Raw genomic sequence first — 16,458 nt, forward strand, 5'->3', positions numbered from 1 at the left:
CAACTTTTCACCCTATGACTGTCTCCTGAATGGCCTCACATCTCAATTCTACAACATTGAAGTGGGTTGGGGGACTTTGAGGGAGCGTCAAGATTTTGTTTCATGTTCCAGTATTTAAAGAGGGAGCAGCAGATGTTTTTGTAGTGTGAATATAGGAAACACTAACATAATATAAGGTTTGAAAAATGTTCTTTTTTTTTTATGATCGTATAAAAAAAAATTAGGAAGAACAGGAAGATCATAATATGAGATTCTGTGTTAATCCGAACCAGATGGTCTGCGTCTTTGTGTGATAACAGGAGGGGTGGCAATTAAACGTCACTAAAAGCGTTTCACATGCAGCGGTCGCCTTGTTAAATGTGAACCATTTATAGGTAAAAACATTAATTATAGATAGTATGAGCGAAGCTGACAGTTGAGAGGTATTTTTTTTAGCGTGGGGGGAGGACTGGGAAAAACTCCTGCCACACTTAATTATCAAGGTCATATTTATCCAGGAACCCGTGATCTTTTCTAGCGTTAAGTCACAGTATGGGCTCACAATTACGGCACACTCTTATTCGTCAGTAAAACTACTGAAACAATTTTCACACTTAGAAGTAAAAAATAACTTGTATCCTGCTTTTGGAAAGAGCTAGTTGTTAGTGTATCGGACAGAGATTTTGTGGCTTCATTTTGCATCGTTCACATTTGCAGAGTCACATAATAGTAACAAGATATTAGTAGAGAAAGTAGCTAGGTATTTGGGACTGCAAAACGTGGATGACCTAAAGAAAATGTATTATTAGGGGCATATTCAATTGTTGAATATCCTCGCGGCATTAAAACTATTACCGTTAGTAATAACGGTATTTACGCGCACTACTACCGTAATAATGGTAATAGTACGCGGAGCGCAAGATTTTCGGCGTTTCCGCCAACAACTGAATATGCCCCTTAGTTTTTAATCGGGTAAATAAATAACAGACGGAATACACATGGTGCAAGCATATGATAGGCAAGCAATATAAATAAAAGCAGGTGAGCTAAAATGCTAAATGATTCACAGCCTAAAATGACAAGCAACAGAGAAAGGGTTAAAAGAAAGAAAGAACGCAACAATCTCAAAGTAACAAACCATGAAGAATGGGATTGAGCAGAAAAATTATGCTGCTAAAAAGCCCACACACGGTACAATCTTACAACATCTGGGCATGGGCCACCAGATAGTCCGAAGGGCAAATCATATTAATATTCCTCACTCATACAGGCCAGAGATGATTGGAGGATTTTAATATTGAGGCCAGATATATAATACTGTGGAAACGTTTTAGGCAGGTGTGAAAAAAAGGTGCAAAGTAAGAATGCTTACAAAAATAGAAGTGTTAATAGTATATTTTTATCAATTAAGAAAATGCGAAAATCTAAATCAAATCAATATTTGGTGCGACCACCTTTTGCCTTCAAAACAGCATAATTTCTTCTAGGTACACTTGCACAAACAGGTGATAATGTTTATCATTTTCATATGTGGGTTGAAACACAGTCATTAACTGCACAGTGTTGTATATCACTCTCCCTCCCCCATTTATGCATGGCAGAAGATGATTAGAAAGCAACCCAAGTTGCCCGCAGCTAAATTGCTTTTCTCAACATGCCATACGGAGCCAAGTTCTCCACAGCGATGGACAGGGCTTCCATCAGAAACTGTAGGGCCCAGTACAAATTAATCTGGCAGGGCCTCTCCTCTCCCTCTTCACCTTCCATGCCCCCTTCCTCTTCGCTGTACATGCCCCCCTTGCTCTGTACAGTACATGCCCCCTCCCTTAACACAGGACATGCCCCCCTCCCTCATCACAGTACATGCCCCTCCTTCTTCATCACAGTACATGCCCCTCCTCCCTCATCACAGTACATGCCCCCCTCCCTCATCACAGTACATGCCCCTCCTTCTTCATCACAGTACATGCCCGCCCTCCCTCCCTCATCACAGTTAATGCCTCCCTCCCTCATCACAGTACATGCCCCTCCTTCTTCATCACAGTACATGCCCCCCTCCCTCATCACAGTACATGCCCCTCCTTCCTCATCACAGTACATGCCCTCCCTCCCTCATCACAGTACATGCCCCTCCTTCTTCATCACAGTACATGCCCGCCCTCCCTCCCTCATCACAGTTAATGCCTCCCTCCCTCATCACAGTACATGCCCTCCCTCATCACAGTACATGCCCCTCCTCCCTCATCACAGTACATGCCCCCCTCCCTCATCACAGTACATGCCCCTCCTTCTTCATCACAGTACATGCCCCCCTCCCTCATCACAGTACATGCCCCTCCTTCTTCATCACAGTACATGCCCGCCCTCCCTCCCTCATCACAGTTAATGCCTCCCTCCCTCATCACAGTACATGCCCCCCTTACTCATCACAGTACATGCCCCCCTCCTTCTTCATCACAGTACATGCCCCCCTCCCTCATCACAGTACATGCCCCTCTTTCTTCAGCACAGTACATGCCCCCCTCCCTCATCACAGTATATGCCCCCCTCCCTCATCACAGTACATGCCCCCCTGCCTCATCACAGTACATGCCCCTCCTTCCTCATCACAGTACATGCCCCCCTCCCTCATCACAGTATATGCCCCTCCTTCTTCATCACAGTACATGCCCCTCCTTCCTCATCACAGTACATGCCCTCCCTCCCTCATCACAGTACATGCCCCTCCTCCCTCATCACAGTACATGCCCTCCCTCCCTCATCACAGTATATGCCCCCTCCCTCATCACAGTACATGCCCGCCCTCCCTCATCACAGTATATGCCCCTCCTTCTTCATCACAGTATATGCCCTCCCTCCCTCATCACAGTAAATGCCCCTCCTCCCTCATCACAGTACATGCCCCCCTCCCTCATCACAGTACATGCCCCTCCTTCCTCATCACAGTACATGCCCCCCTCCCTCATCACAGTACATGCCCCTCCTTCTTCATCACAGTACATGCCCGCCCTCCCTCCCTCATCACAGTAAATGCCCCCCTCTGTCATCACAGTAAATGCCCCCCTCCCTCATCACAGTACATGCCCCCCTCCCTCATCACAGTACATGCCCCTCCTTCCTCATCACAGTACATGCCCCCCTCCCTCATCACAGTATATGCCCCTCCTTCTTCATCACAGTACATGCCCGCCCTCCCTCCCTCATCACAGTAAATGCCCCCCTCTGTCATCACAGTAAATGCCCCCCTCCCTCATCACAGTACATGCCCCCCTCCCTCATCACAGTACATGCCCCTCCTTCCTCATCACAGTACATGCCCCCCTCCCTCATCACAGTATATGCCCCTCCTTCTTCATCACAGTACATGCCCGCCCTCCCTCCCTCATCACAGTAAATGCCCCCCTCTGTCATCACAGTAAATGCCCCCCTCCCTCATCACAGTACATGCCCCCCTCCCTCATCACAGTACATGCCCCCCTCCCTCATCACAGTACATGCCCGCCCTCCCTCATCACAGTATATGCCCCCCTCCCTCATCACAGTATATGCCCCTCCTTCTTCATCACAGTACATGCCCCTCCTCCCTCATCACAGTACATGCCCTCCCTCCCTCATCACAGTAAATGCCCCCCTCTGTCATCACAGTAAATGCCCCCCTCCCTCATCACAGTACATGCCCTCCCTCCCTCATCACAGTATATGCCCCCCTCCCTCATCACAGTATATGCCCCTCCTTCTTCATCACAGTACATGCCCCTCCTCCCTCATCACAGTACATGCCCTCCCTCCCTCATCACAGTAAATGCCCCCCTCTGTCATCACAGTAAATGCCCCCCTCCCTCATCACAGTACATGCCCCCCTCCCTCATCACAGTACATGCCCCTCCTTCCTCATCACAGTACATGCCCTCCCTCCCTCATCACAGTACATGCCCCTCCTTCTTCATCACAGTACATGCCCTCCCTCCCTCATCACAGTACATGCCCCTCCTTCTTCATCACAGTACATGCCCTCCCTCCCTCATCACAGTAAATGCCCCCCTCCCTCATCACAGTACATGCCCCCCTCCCTCATCACAGTACATGCCCCTCCTTCCTCATCACAGTACATGCCTCCCTCCCTCATCACAGTACATGCCCCTCCTTCCTCATCACAGTACATGCCTCCCTCCCTCATCACAGTACATGCCCCTCCTTCCTCATCACAGTACATGCCTCCCTCCCTCATCACAGTACATGCCCTCCCTCCCTCATCACAGTATATGCCCCTCCTTCTTCATCACAGTACATGCCCTCCCTCCCTCATCACAGTACATGCCCTCCCTCCCTCATCACAGTAAATGCCCCCTCCCTCATCACAGTACATGCCCCCCTCCCTCATCACAGTACATGCCCCTCCTCCCTCATCACAGTACATGCCCCCCTCCCTCATCACAGTATATGCCCCTCCTTCCTCATCACAGTACATGCCCCTCCTCCCTCATCACAGTACATGCCCTCCCTCCCTCATCACAGTATATGACCCTCCTTCTTCATCACAGTACATGCCCCCCTCCCTCATCACAGTACATGCCCCCCTCCCTCATCACAGTATATGCCCCTCCTTCCTCATCACAGTACATGCCCCTCCTCCCTCATCACAGTACATGCCCCCCTCCCTCATCACAGTATATGCCCCTCCTTCCTCATCACAGTACATGCCCCTCCTCCCTCATCACAGTACATGCCCTCCCTCCCTCATCACAGTATATGACCCTCCTTCTTCATCACAGTACATGCCCCTCCTTCTTCAGCACAGTACATGCCCCCCTCCCTCATCACAGTATATGCCCCCCTCCCTCATCACAGTACATGCCCCCCTGCCTCATCACAGTACATGCCCCTCCTTCCTCATCACAGTACATGCCCCCCTCCCTCATCACAGTATATGCCCCTCCTTCTTCATCACAGTACATGCCCCTCCTTCTTCATCACAGTACATGCCCTCCCTCCCTCATCACAGTATATCCCCCCTCCCTCATCACAGTATATGCCCCTCCTTCTTCATCACAGTACATGCCCTCCCTCCCTCATCACAGTACATGCCCTCCCTCCCTCATCACAGTAAATGCCCCCCTCCCTCATCACAGTACTTGCCCCCCTCCCTCATCACAGTACATGCCCCTCCTCCCTCATCACAGTACATGCCCCCCTCCCTCATCACAGTATATGCCCCTCCTTCCTCATCACAGTACATGCCCCCCTCCCTCATCACAGTATATGCCCCTCCTTCCTCATCACAGTACATGCCCCCCTCCCTCATCACAGTATATGCCCCTCCTTCTTCATCACAGTACATGCCCCCCTCCCTCATCACAGTACATGCCCCTCCTCCCTCATCACAGTACATGCCCCCCTCCCTCATCACAGTATATGCCCCTCCTTCCTCATCACAGTACATGCCCCCCTCCCTCATCACAGTATATGCCCCTCCTTCTTCATCACAGTACATGCCTCCCTCCCTCATCACAGTACATGCCCTCCCTCCCTCATCACAGTATATGCCCCCCTCCCTCATCACAGTATATGCCCCTCCTTCTTCATCACAGTACATGCCCTCCCTCCCTCATCACAGTACATGCCCTCCCTCCCTCATCACAGTAAATGCCCCCCTCCCTCATCACAGTACATGCCCCCCTCCCTCATCACAGTACATGCCCCTCCTCCCTCATCACAGTACATGCCCCCCTCCCTCATCACAGTACATGCCCCTCCTTCCTCATCACAGTACATGCCCCCCTCCCTCATCACAGTATATGCCCCTCCTTCCTCATCACAGTACATGCCCCCCTCCCTCATCACAGTATATGCCCCTCCTTCTTCATCACAGTACATGCCCCCCTCCCTCATCACAGTACATGCCCCTCCTCCCTCATCACAGTACATGCCCGCCCTCCCTCCCTCATCACAGTAAATGCCTCCCTCCCTCATCACAGTACATGCCCTCCCTCCCTCATCACAGTACATGCCCCCCTCCCTCATCACAGTATATGCCCCTCCTTCTTCATCACAGTACATGCCCTCCCTCCCTCATCACAGTACATGCCCTCCCTCCCTCCCTCATCACAGTACATGCCCCTCCTTCTTCATCACAGTACATGCCCCCCTCCCTCATCACAGTACATGCCCCTCCTTCTTCATCACAGTACATGCCCCCCTCCCTCATCACAGTACATGCCCCTCCTCCCTCATCACAGTACATGCCCCTCCTCCCTCATCACAGTACATGCCCTCCCTCCCTCATCACAGTACATGCCTCCCTCCCTCATCACAGTACATGCCCTCCCTCCCTCATCACAGTACATGCCCCCCTCCCTCATCGCAGTACATGCCCCCCTCCCTCATCACAGTACATGCCCTCCCTCCCTCATCACAGTACATGCCCCCCTCCCTCATCACAGTACATGCCCCCCTCCCTCATCACAGTATATGCCCCTCCTTCTTCATCACAGTACATGCCCCCCTCCTTCTTCATCACAGTACATGCCCCTCTCCCTCATCACAGTACATGCCCCCCTCCCTCATCACAGTACATGCCCCCTTTCTCATCTTAGTACATGCCCCCCATCCCTCATCACACTATGTCTCCAATTAACTTACCTTGTTCTTGATGCAATTCGGTGGCTACCATACACAGATAGACGCCTGGGAGCTGCCGCATCGCGGAGGGATGTAGAGCCACGGCAGTCAGACTAGGGGGGCTCAAAGAGACCCTTCCATCTATCCAAGCCCCCTAGTATGCCAGGGCCCCTTACCAATATACCACCTGTACCCCCTGATGGCAGCACTGGCCATGGAAAGCAAATAGGGAAGAGGAGGAATCTGTTTAAAGCAGACCTGTCAGGTCCTAAACTAAGATATTAATAATGATAACCTGACCTATCAATCAGAACCATTCCTGTCCTCACCTGCTTAGTCTCAGCCTTCAACTGGCCTCATGGCAAAAACCAACTAGTTGCCAATTGTCTCAACCCTCCCTCTTCCCTGGAGACAATAGATCCACAACTGATGATACAAGAGCTGGGTATGGAGTATCCATCCAGCACTCACATTGATAAAATCTTGTGCATGTTGTTATCACACACAGTGAGCAACAAGATTTCAGAGCAGACCTCAAAAATTTCCCAGACTACTCCAAGCCGCCTCTCCTACTCTAAGGACAAGACTGCTGGGTCCCTCACATACCAGGTGTGTTAATGTCACAAGCACACAGCTAAAGCCAGCGACACACTATCCACTCTTGACGATTGGCAACAGATTTGGACAAGCTGGAAGAGATCAGGACATTCAGCCCCTTGGGGCGTGCAGTCAGATCACTTCTGGTGACATTTGGGCCTGCTAGTGCGGTGTGAAGACAACCTGAAGCACAAGTCAATAGGGACCGTCTGTGGTCAACTTCCGACTATGAACATAAATACGACCCTATCAATTTCATTAGTATTATTATCTGGTACTGTGCACGATACACTGTGCTATATTGGCCAAATGACTGTGATATTAATGCCTTAATAGCCAGCATCCTGCCTTCGTACATTACTGGAAAACAAAGACGGTGATAGATCACAACTGAGTGTGAGATAGCATGTATGAATAATTTGCTGTGTATTAGTAGTCACTGAACAATATTTAACACTATAATTTATTGGAAAATCTGCTTCTGAAAACTCCCATATAATGCAACTTAACTGCTGGAGGGGCAAAGTTCATTGTAATGGGTGGTATCTTTTTTAAATTACACCTGATCAGAATTTTTCTACAAAAATTAATGCCAGTGCATTTTGGCAACCCTAGCAGAAGAAACCCAACGTCTTCCTTACAACTATCTCAAACATATCCTCTGGGCATCAAAGTAGACAAATTTCCAGTTGTATGAAAGTCTTTCCCCAATCCAACAAGTCCTATTATATTGACAGTGCTAAGACCACATACTTTGTGGAGTCACAATTATTAAACTCTATCACAACAATTACTATAGTGTAGACACATTCAGCTCAGTATAAATAGTGCAGGACAGTTTCCTGTATGACAATAAAACGGAGATGCTAAAATTCCAAAACTTACCTTTCCCCAATCTCCTGTTTTCCACTTCGGACACCGGCCCCCTCGACATTTTTTCTGTATGTTTGGCTTGGCAAGGTGCTTACAGTATTCTTGTCCTACATTGGATCCATCTTTTGCCACACAGTACGCAACCCTGGTCTTAAAACCACGTCCGCAAGAGACGGTGCACTGTAAGAAAACAAACAATACATTATTGACTGAATTGATTTTATATTTACAAATATATTGAAGTTGCAATGTCCATGACCCAAAATCTTTTTGTTTTAGGTATATGTTTTGTTTGTTAAAATACCACATATAAATAAAAATAAAGCAAAGATACACCAAAAAATAATCTAGCAATTGGCAACAAACATACTACTTACAAGACTATAATAGTTCATAAGTACTTTCGTGGACAAATATTTTACTCCATAGACTGCTGGTCTAATGTCAGTTGAATATTTTCTTCCTAAATTCAACAGATCAACCCTGCATATCTGTACAAATATCTTTATTTGCTAAAAACAATAATCCAACAATATTGTTTTACAGATCCATAAAGAATAAAATTATTTGTCAAAATACATTTCTTTTTTTCCCTTAAATATGAGCTATTACTAACCTAGCATTCTAAATCAGTTGTACGGTTATTATTATTCAAATTCTGAAATGTCTCATAGTTTTATTATTAAAACAAACAGTCACTTGTTTGACCTGTTCATCTTCACATTGTTTTATTTTTGTTTGGAAAACAATGATTTAATCGTGACAAAATATTCCTTAGGCATTAAGAAGGACGAGTAACAACAAGAAAGAAGCTTTGTAAGATTGTAACAATTATTTTTTTTGCTTAAGTAGCAAAAACAAATCTAAGAAGAAACAAAAAAGTCTCTACACACAAAACACAAAAAAAGTGTTGTCTTATTCTCAGGGTTGCAGCACCATTGATTCCACCTTTCCAAACAGGGTCACTGAACAGTTTAAGCTCTGACCACTCTGGCATGTAGACACTAAAGAAGTTAACTCTGATTTCATATGAGACCCCGCTAAAAGATGTTAGGCTAAAAAGAGTCCTGTATCGTGACAGAGATTAAACATGACAGCTGCTTGTAGCAAAGGCCTCTCACTCAGCACGACGCATTTCACTCCTCAATGTGCAAATCCTAGCATGACTTTCTTTAAACCACGCGGTTTCAGCATTCGTTGCTAACACAATTGTTATTCCAGTTACTGCTAAGTGTAATACTGTTACTTTTTTTTTACTTTGGCAAAAAAAAACATCAAAGGAAATAAAGAAAGGATACAGAGTCCCAGATCACCCGGCTAGTCTCCGGTCCTTGACGTTGTCACTCATACTGACTGCTGTGCCATTATCATTAGAAGAATACTATTTGGTATGGTCAGTAAACTGAATCATTGGATAGGCAAATACAATGTTCTCAAAAGATCAAATATAATTAGATACGTCAGGGCAGTCACAGGGGGACAGTCTTACTAATCATTAAATATACTGGCAAGTGACGCGAAAGGAACAATTACAAATCAATTCTAATAACATCCTTTATACCCTGACTGTGAAGGGGGGATGCTCTCTGCTGTTACAATCGTGTTTGCAAATTTCAGCCTGCAGAAAAAAAACGTACGACATGTGCGGGAAATGTTTTACTGATTTTAACAGGAAAGACGCAATAGTCTTTTCATGTTTGTCGCAAAATACGGATACAGGAGGCAGCTATTTTGTTTAGCTTCAGACCTCAGTGGAGGTAGTTGCTTGTAAAGAATAACATGTGTAATAGAAAAAGTTTGCACCATCATTTAACATTCCTATCCCTTTAAATAGTCATTTATAGCAGGACCCATTGGTTTCTGGATGTAGCTCTCCAAAAGTATTTTGATTCCACCGGTTTCTGTGAGAACCATCACAGACAATTGTGCATTACAACATTTTCAAAGTGCAAACTTGCCACGTATCGTGGAAACAGCCAATTTGTGGCTTCAAGCACTTTTCAGGAGTATGCAGTCTATCACCACTGACATTATTCAAGGCACCGTTGTTGTGGGCAGCATGGTGGCTCAGTGGTTAGCACTTCTGCCTCACAGCGCTGAGGTCATGAGTTCAATTCCTGACCATGACCTTATCTGTGTGGAGTTTGTATGTTCTCCCCGTGTTTTTGTGGGTTTCCTCCGGGTGCTCCGGTTTCCTCCCACACTCCAAAAACATACTAGTAGGTTAATTGGCTGATATCAAATTGACTTTAGTCTCTGTGTGTGTGTGTATATATTAGGGAATTTAGACTGTAAGCCCCAATGGGGCAGGGACTGATGTGAATGAGTTCTCTGTACAGCGCTGTGGAATTAGTGGCGCTATATGAATAAATGGTGATGATGATGATGATGTCACTAGTTCCTGGTAAGTTATTAAACTTCATTCTCGTAAAGATGGATTCAAGCTGCCTCTGCTGTGCATATTGATATTGATGTAAATTTGATATTGCTGTGAAGCCTGAACAAGTATTTTCAACCTCAATGAAGGCACTTTGTGGAAAACATGAATACACAGACATTTATAAACATAGGCTGAAGAGCCAGCTGTATAGATTGCAGTAATACGTGGATCCTACACACTATTTTACTCTTTTTGTAGCGTACAAACCGATTACACCAAAGCAGCAGTTACAGTAACATGCTTCCTAAACAGCAAGTAAAAGAGCAAATATACTGTAGTGTAAACTATAGCGTTCAGCAGAGGCAGACTGTCCCAGTAACAGATGGGCATGTGGTGTAATGCATTTAATCCACCATGGGAGATGCCTAATTTGTCACAGAGGTCAGTGTGCAGAAGCTGCAACAGAAGTTCCCTGCTAAATCGAGCTGTTTATCATTATTCGCAAGTTCAGAATGTAGAAATGGTGTCTGACGGCCTCCCAAAAAGTTGCCTTACAGGTTCTTACTGAGAATAAATGACAGGTTCACTACTAACATACAATCTCTTAATAAATCAGCAGCTAGCCAATCATATTCTTAGCATCTGACACAATTACCATATTCTGTTATCTCCTCAGCCATTGGATGATGCCTAAACACACAGTATGAAGCTATTTGAGGGTTCTCTTGAAGACATATAATTTATATGGGTCTGGGGACCATTAAGTAGCAAGCACTCTATTACAGTGTAGTGGGATACAAAGGCCCTAGTTATTCCCTTTATCAAACGTAGTGTCTATTTTAATCTTATGAGCTACTTTATCTTTGATGCTCACAGAACCAAAGTAGACTCTCTGGGCTATGAACTAAATATCATCATCATCATCACCATTTATTTATATAGCGCCACTGATTCCGCAGCGCTGTACAGAGAACTCATTCACATCAGTCCCTGCCCCATTGGAGCTTACAATCTAAATTCCCTAACATATACACGACATAAAACAGAAAGACAGACAGAGAGATTAGGTTCAATTTTGATAGCAGCCAATTAACCTACCAGTATGTTTTTGGATTGTGGGAGGAAACCGGAGCACTCGGAGGAATCCCACGCAAACACGGGGAGAACATACAAACTCCACACAAATAAGGCCATGGTCGGGAATTGAACTCATGACCCCAGCGCTGTGAGGCAGAAGTGCTAACCACTTAGCCACCGTCCTGTCCCATATTTGGAAAAAGTATACCAGGTTTTGTACCATACCAAAAAATACCTGAAATATACACCCTGACAAGCAACATTGACTTATATTTACCTGATATCACAGATTTTAATATAATGCTCATCGTTGAAGGGACAAAACTAATTGGCCTTAAGCACTTCACTTTTGCAAAAGTAATAAAAATAAAACTTGAATCAGTGTCTCATTCAGTCAGTGGCCAAGCAATTACTTCTAGTACCGTGGAAGGGACAATGGCAAAGCTCTTGTTTTGTGTGTTAAAAAATAAAGTCTTCTCTTAGAAACTATCTCATACTTTAAATTGATATCTGTGTCTCACTATTTGTAGAAGAGGACTATCTCTGCTATCTTTTATCTTTTCTTGTAGGTTCCTCTTTAATATCAGAGATAGTTCAGGTCTCCTGGGACAGTACAAATTCTGGCTTTCGTTTTCCATTTACCTAAACCTAACATGTCTGTACTTCTCCTAATCTGTCTTCTACTTTCTTGCGTAAACCCTACTAGAATAGAAATGGACAAGAGCCAGCAGCAATGAAAATGCTTTTCCATACTTCATCATCACCATCACCATTTATTTATATAGCGCCACTGATTCCGCAGCGCTGTACAGAGAACTCATTCACATCAGTCCCTGCCCCATTGGAGCTTACAGTCTAAATTCCCTAACACACACACACACACACACACACACACACACACACACACACACACACACACACACACACACACACTCTCTCTCACACACACACACACACACTTACTTTTAATTTACTTTTTACAAAAATGAGGTGGAATGTGCAATACATTACAAGGAACAACTAAGTAAAATAGGAGATTATTTGTTGTGTAATAAGCCTGATGACGTTAAACAAACATAGTATTAGTTTAAAATGAGATGTTCATGCACCGCCCTAAACAAGATTCAATTTAGTTAAGAACAATGTACTGAACTAACCTTTTTGCTGGGTAAGTGGTTAATGAAGAAACGTTTACATGGACACACAAATATCTGTGACTGACAGTTCTTATACAAAATGTGTTTAACAGAACATTTACATTTTTTTTCCAGGTGAACGCAGTGGAATTGGATGAGAATAAATGATTTTTTCATATGTGTGCCATATGCCGCGACCCAGCATGGTGCTTATTTTAAGCTTGGTAATTTATAGGGTGAATAGCATTATGTCATATATAAAACTTTTTTTTCATCTGAAAAATGCAAGTAGGTCAATCTTGACAATTTTTTTGTAAGCATTGCTCTTAATACTTTCACTAACACTGTTTTACAAGTGGATTTTATATGCCACAAGTTACAATTATGAGACAAGTACAATTTCTAACTGTTCTTTCCCAGAATCCTTCAGCAGAGATCTATCGCTCCATCAAACTCCAAAAAGGATCATTCTCAAGTTAATTGGAAGTGTGGTTACTGCCAAATAGGGATCTGGGTAGAGAAATCCCTGATTCCCTGATCTTTCACCAGAAAGACAAAGGCACGTTTTAAATTATGATCATGAGGTCCTGAAATTTGCTGTCAGCTGATTTCTCTGGTCTGTGCTTTCCCAAGTAGTTTGTGGTCTGTGCAGATTTATCATGCTGAGCTGAGTTCAATTTTAAAAGTGAATTATACAATGTTGAGAAAACAGGATAAGGACAAGCACAAAGCCTGATTAATTTATCATGTATAGCATGTTGTATTGCTATGTATACAAAATGCAAAGTAATCAAATTAGAAATTCCCCATTGGAAGCGATGGCCTTTGCTGAACTTATATAGTGTAGCGCTTTTCCACCATTTCCTGCAAAGGCAATTGTGAAGGGTGGGGTACATAATAGCGAACACCTAGATTCCGACAGGACTTTGAACGATATCTTAATTGCAACTGCTGTAATTGGCGACTTTGAGTAAAGTAGACATACTGACATAGAACAATTGCGAGAAACACACATACCGACAGGGGGCTTTACGTCACTTCTATAGGCGACAGTTCTATTCATGCCGTTAAGGGGGCAATGCAAGAAGCCGCCGGCTGTATAATGTTTTTTTTTTAGGAAGGCTTGAACACTGTACAGCCGGTGGGTCCTCACATTACCCCTTATACCCCATTCACACTGCCTAAAACACGCAGGTTTTTGCCGGGGCTAGCCCTGACGACCCGGGTCTAGGCTCAGTGTGGATGGGTCACGGGGCATCTACCCGGGCAGGGGCGGGCTGGCCCGGGGGGCAGGGGGGCATCGGTCCCCCGGGCCGCTCATTCTCACCGCTGTTAGACTGCCCCCCGGAGGCAATTTCGGCTGATTTTTACCGGCAGCCGCATCTCATGACACGGGATGCGGCGCGTAAGCGCCCAGGCGGCCGTATCACATGACACGCGATGTGGCCGCGTCGCGTGTCATGTGATGTGGCCGCCTGGGCGCCCCTCGGGCTGAAATCTGCCAGCCCGCGCCTGTACCCGGGTCGGATCCACCAAAACACCATTGTAAAGTTTAAAAAAAAATCTAAAAAATATCAAAATCATCATCACAAGAGGAGCCAATCAGAGCTCCTCTTGTGATGTTGCCGGGTAGACCCGGGCAGACCTGTGTTTAGTGTTAATATGGTCTGCCCGGGTATTTGCCTGGGGGTCCTGCACTGTCCCCCGGCAATATCCCGGGTTCATATACCCGAGATATTGCCGGGGTGGCAGTCTGAAAGTGGTAATAATAACATGAATAGAACTGTCGCCCTTAGAAGCGACGTAAAGCTGGGTGGGTTTCTCGGGATTGTTCTATGTCAGTATTTGTACACGGCAAATTTTCTCAAAGTCGGCAATTACAACAGTCGCTATTAAGATATCGTTCAAAGTCCTGTCGGAATTTAGGTATTCGTTATAATGACTATCACAGATTGTGAAGTTGTGTTGGAGAATTCACACAAAAATACTCTTATCGGTATCCATGGCCAGTAGGCAAGATTAGCCAGTTACCCAGGGGGCCAGTGGTTTGCCTGAAATTCTTTTTTAATTGCTTAACTTCAGTCTACAAATTAAGAATTATTGCCGTCTATAACCTATGTAGTACAGTATTTAAACATAATGGGGGATATTTATGCAGAAGTACAGTGCAGAAGAGCTGTAACCAATAGCAACCATTCGGATTCTAATACAGTTTAGATCAGTGATGGGCACCAGGCTGCCCTAGGGCCTCATGTGGCCCTCTGAGCCATCCCCTGTGGCCCCCAACTACTTCCTGCTTTAATGTCAGATTTGTTTATTATAGCTTGTAACAACTGCTTAAAACGCCTCCTGCTATGTTATCACAGATAAGTGTCTCTTTCTTTGATTTAATGTATTGTTTTAACATATCCCTGAGATTAAGGGTAACGTGTGGCCCTTTTGGCCCCTGAAGTGTCTCAGGTTGCCTGTCACTAGTTTAGAAGATGAAAGTAACGTTTTTTATACCATTGCATGTTCCACAAGTATCCGCTCTTAAGTCCTGCCATGTTTGGGGTGTATTTCCCTTTTAAAAAAAAGTATCTTAAATTTGGAAAGAATTTGCAGCAGCTGGTACCCAAACCATCCTGTATCGCTCACTTCGGCACAGGATAAATGACTGTAAAGTTACATTACACAGAACATTAGGCTGCGTTCTCTAAAAAGTTGGAAAGAGAAAAAAAAAAAAGCAGCACAGGATTGAGTGATCACGGGTCTCCAGGATTTCAAGTCCCTTCTTTCTAAGCAGTGCTACAATGTCACAAGAGGCCTCTGGGGTAGGATGATTTACGAGGTCATTACAGTACATATTCAGAACAGCTCCTCATCTAGGCTGGAAAGCAAAATGTAAGTACTTGCTTTAATAAAACTTCTGCATCTGTTGCTAGTAAAAGTTTAGGGGAAATATGGCGGTTACTGTGTGTATACAAAATAATAAATGCTCAGCACTGGATTCTAAAACAGCAACAGTGAGGGCACATATTACACACACACACACACACACACACATATATATATATATATATATACATATATATATATATATATATATATATATATATATATATATATATATATATATGTACAACTTTTATAAAGTAAATTAGTTTTAGGCTTCTATTTACCAGATACTTTACTTTTGCTTACTTATTATTAATTATTATTATTATTATCATGTTCTCACCATGAGCTAACCATCATGATGATCAAACCCTAATACCTTCAAGGACATCCTGAATATGTACCTTTAAAAATGTATCACCCAACCCCCTATTTGTGTAGTGGAGGCCACCCCCCTCTGCGCACCCTCCCATCATTGGCTGTAATTAGATTTTAAATTCCCAGCACTAATAGTTTCCACGCTGCGACTTTCACACGGAATGATTCCAGTGAAATGATGATGATGAAGTGAGTGACAGGAAGCTGCAAGTCAGCACTATAACCACAGCAACCAATCAGACATGTGCTTTCATTGTCAAACTTGCACTAGACAGATAAAAGCCAATTGCTGATTGGTTGCTATAGTCCTAGTGCATCTTTTTGCCTCTTTTGTGCAATGTTTGTTTAATGCCTGATTGGTTGGTATGATTTACTGCTCATTTGCACATTGTTTGTTGCCCTCAATATATTTTAACTACTGATTGTGTCACCCTAACTTATGAAAATCCTTTAGCTGAAAATGTTCCTTTCATTTGAAAATGTTGAATTTCTCTTACAACTTCTTTGTCTCCAGCAGAGCTCACAGCCGACGAAAAGCCTGAA

The 16,458-nt window shown here is 44.5% G+C and overlaps 1 protein-coding gene across 4 annotated transcripts in view; it reads right to left on the reverse strand.

Moving 5' to 3' along the window:
- ADAMTS9 (ADAM metallopeptidase with thrombospondin type 1 motif 9) overlaps nt 1-16,458 on the reverse strand; it is a 197,544-nt gene that overhangs the window by 43,458 nt on the left and 137,628 nt on the right. For all 4 annotated transcript variants that reach the window (XR_012678594.1, XM_075183375.1, XM_075183374.1 and 1 more), the window contains one exon: nt 8,080-8,247. Coding sequence is in view for 3 of the 4 variants with exons in the window: in XM_075183375.1 (XP_075039476.1) it covers nt 8,080-8,247 (168 nt within the window). In the remaining variant the exon portion in view is untranslated. The remainder of the gene's footprint in view (nt 1-8,079; nt 8,248-16,458) is intronic.

The sequence above is a fragment of the Mixophyes fleayi genome, chromosome 8, assembly GCF_038048845.1.
Source record: "Mixophyes fleayi isolate aMixFle1 chromosome 8, aMixFle1.hap1, whole genome shotgun sequence".
In the NCBI taxonomy this organism is placed as follows: Eukaryota; Metazoa; Chordata; class Amphibia; order Anura; family Limnodynastidae; genus Mixophyes; species Mixophyes fleayi.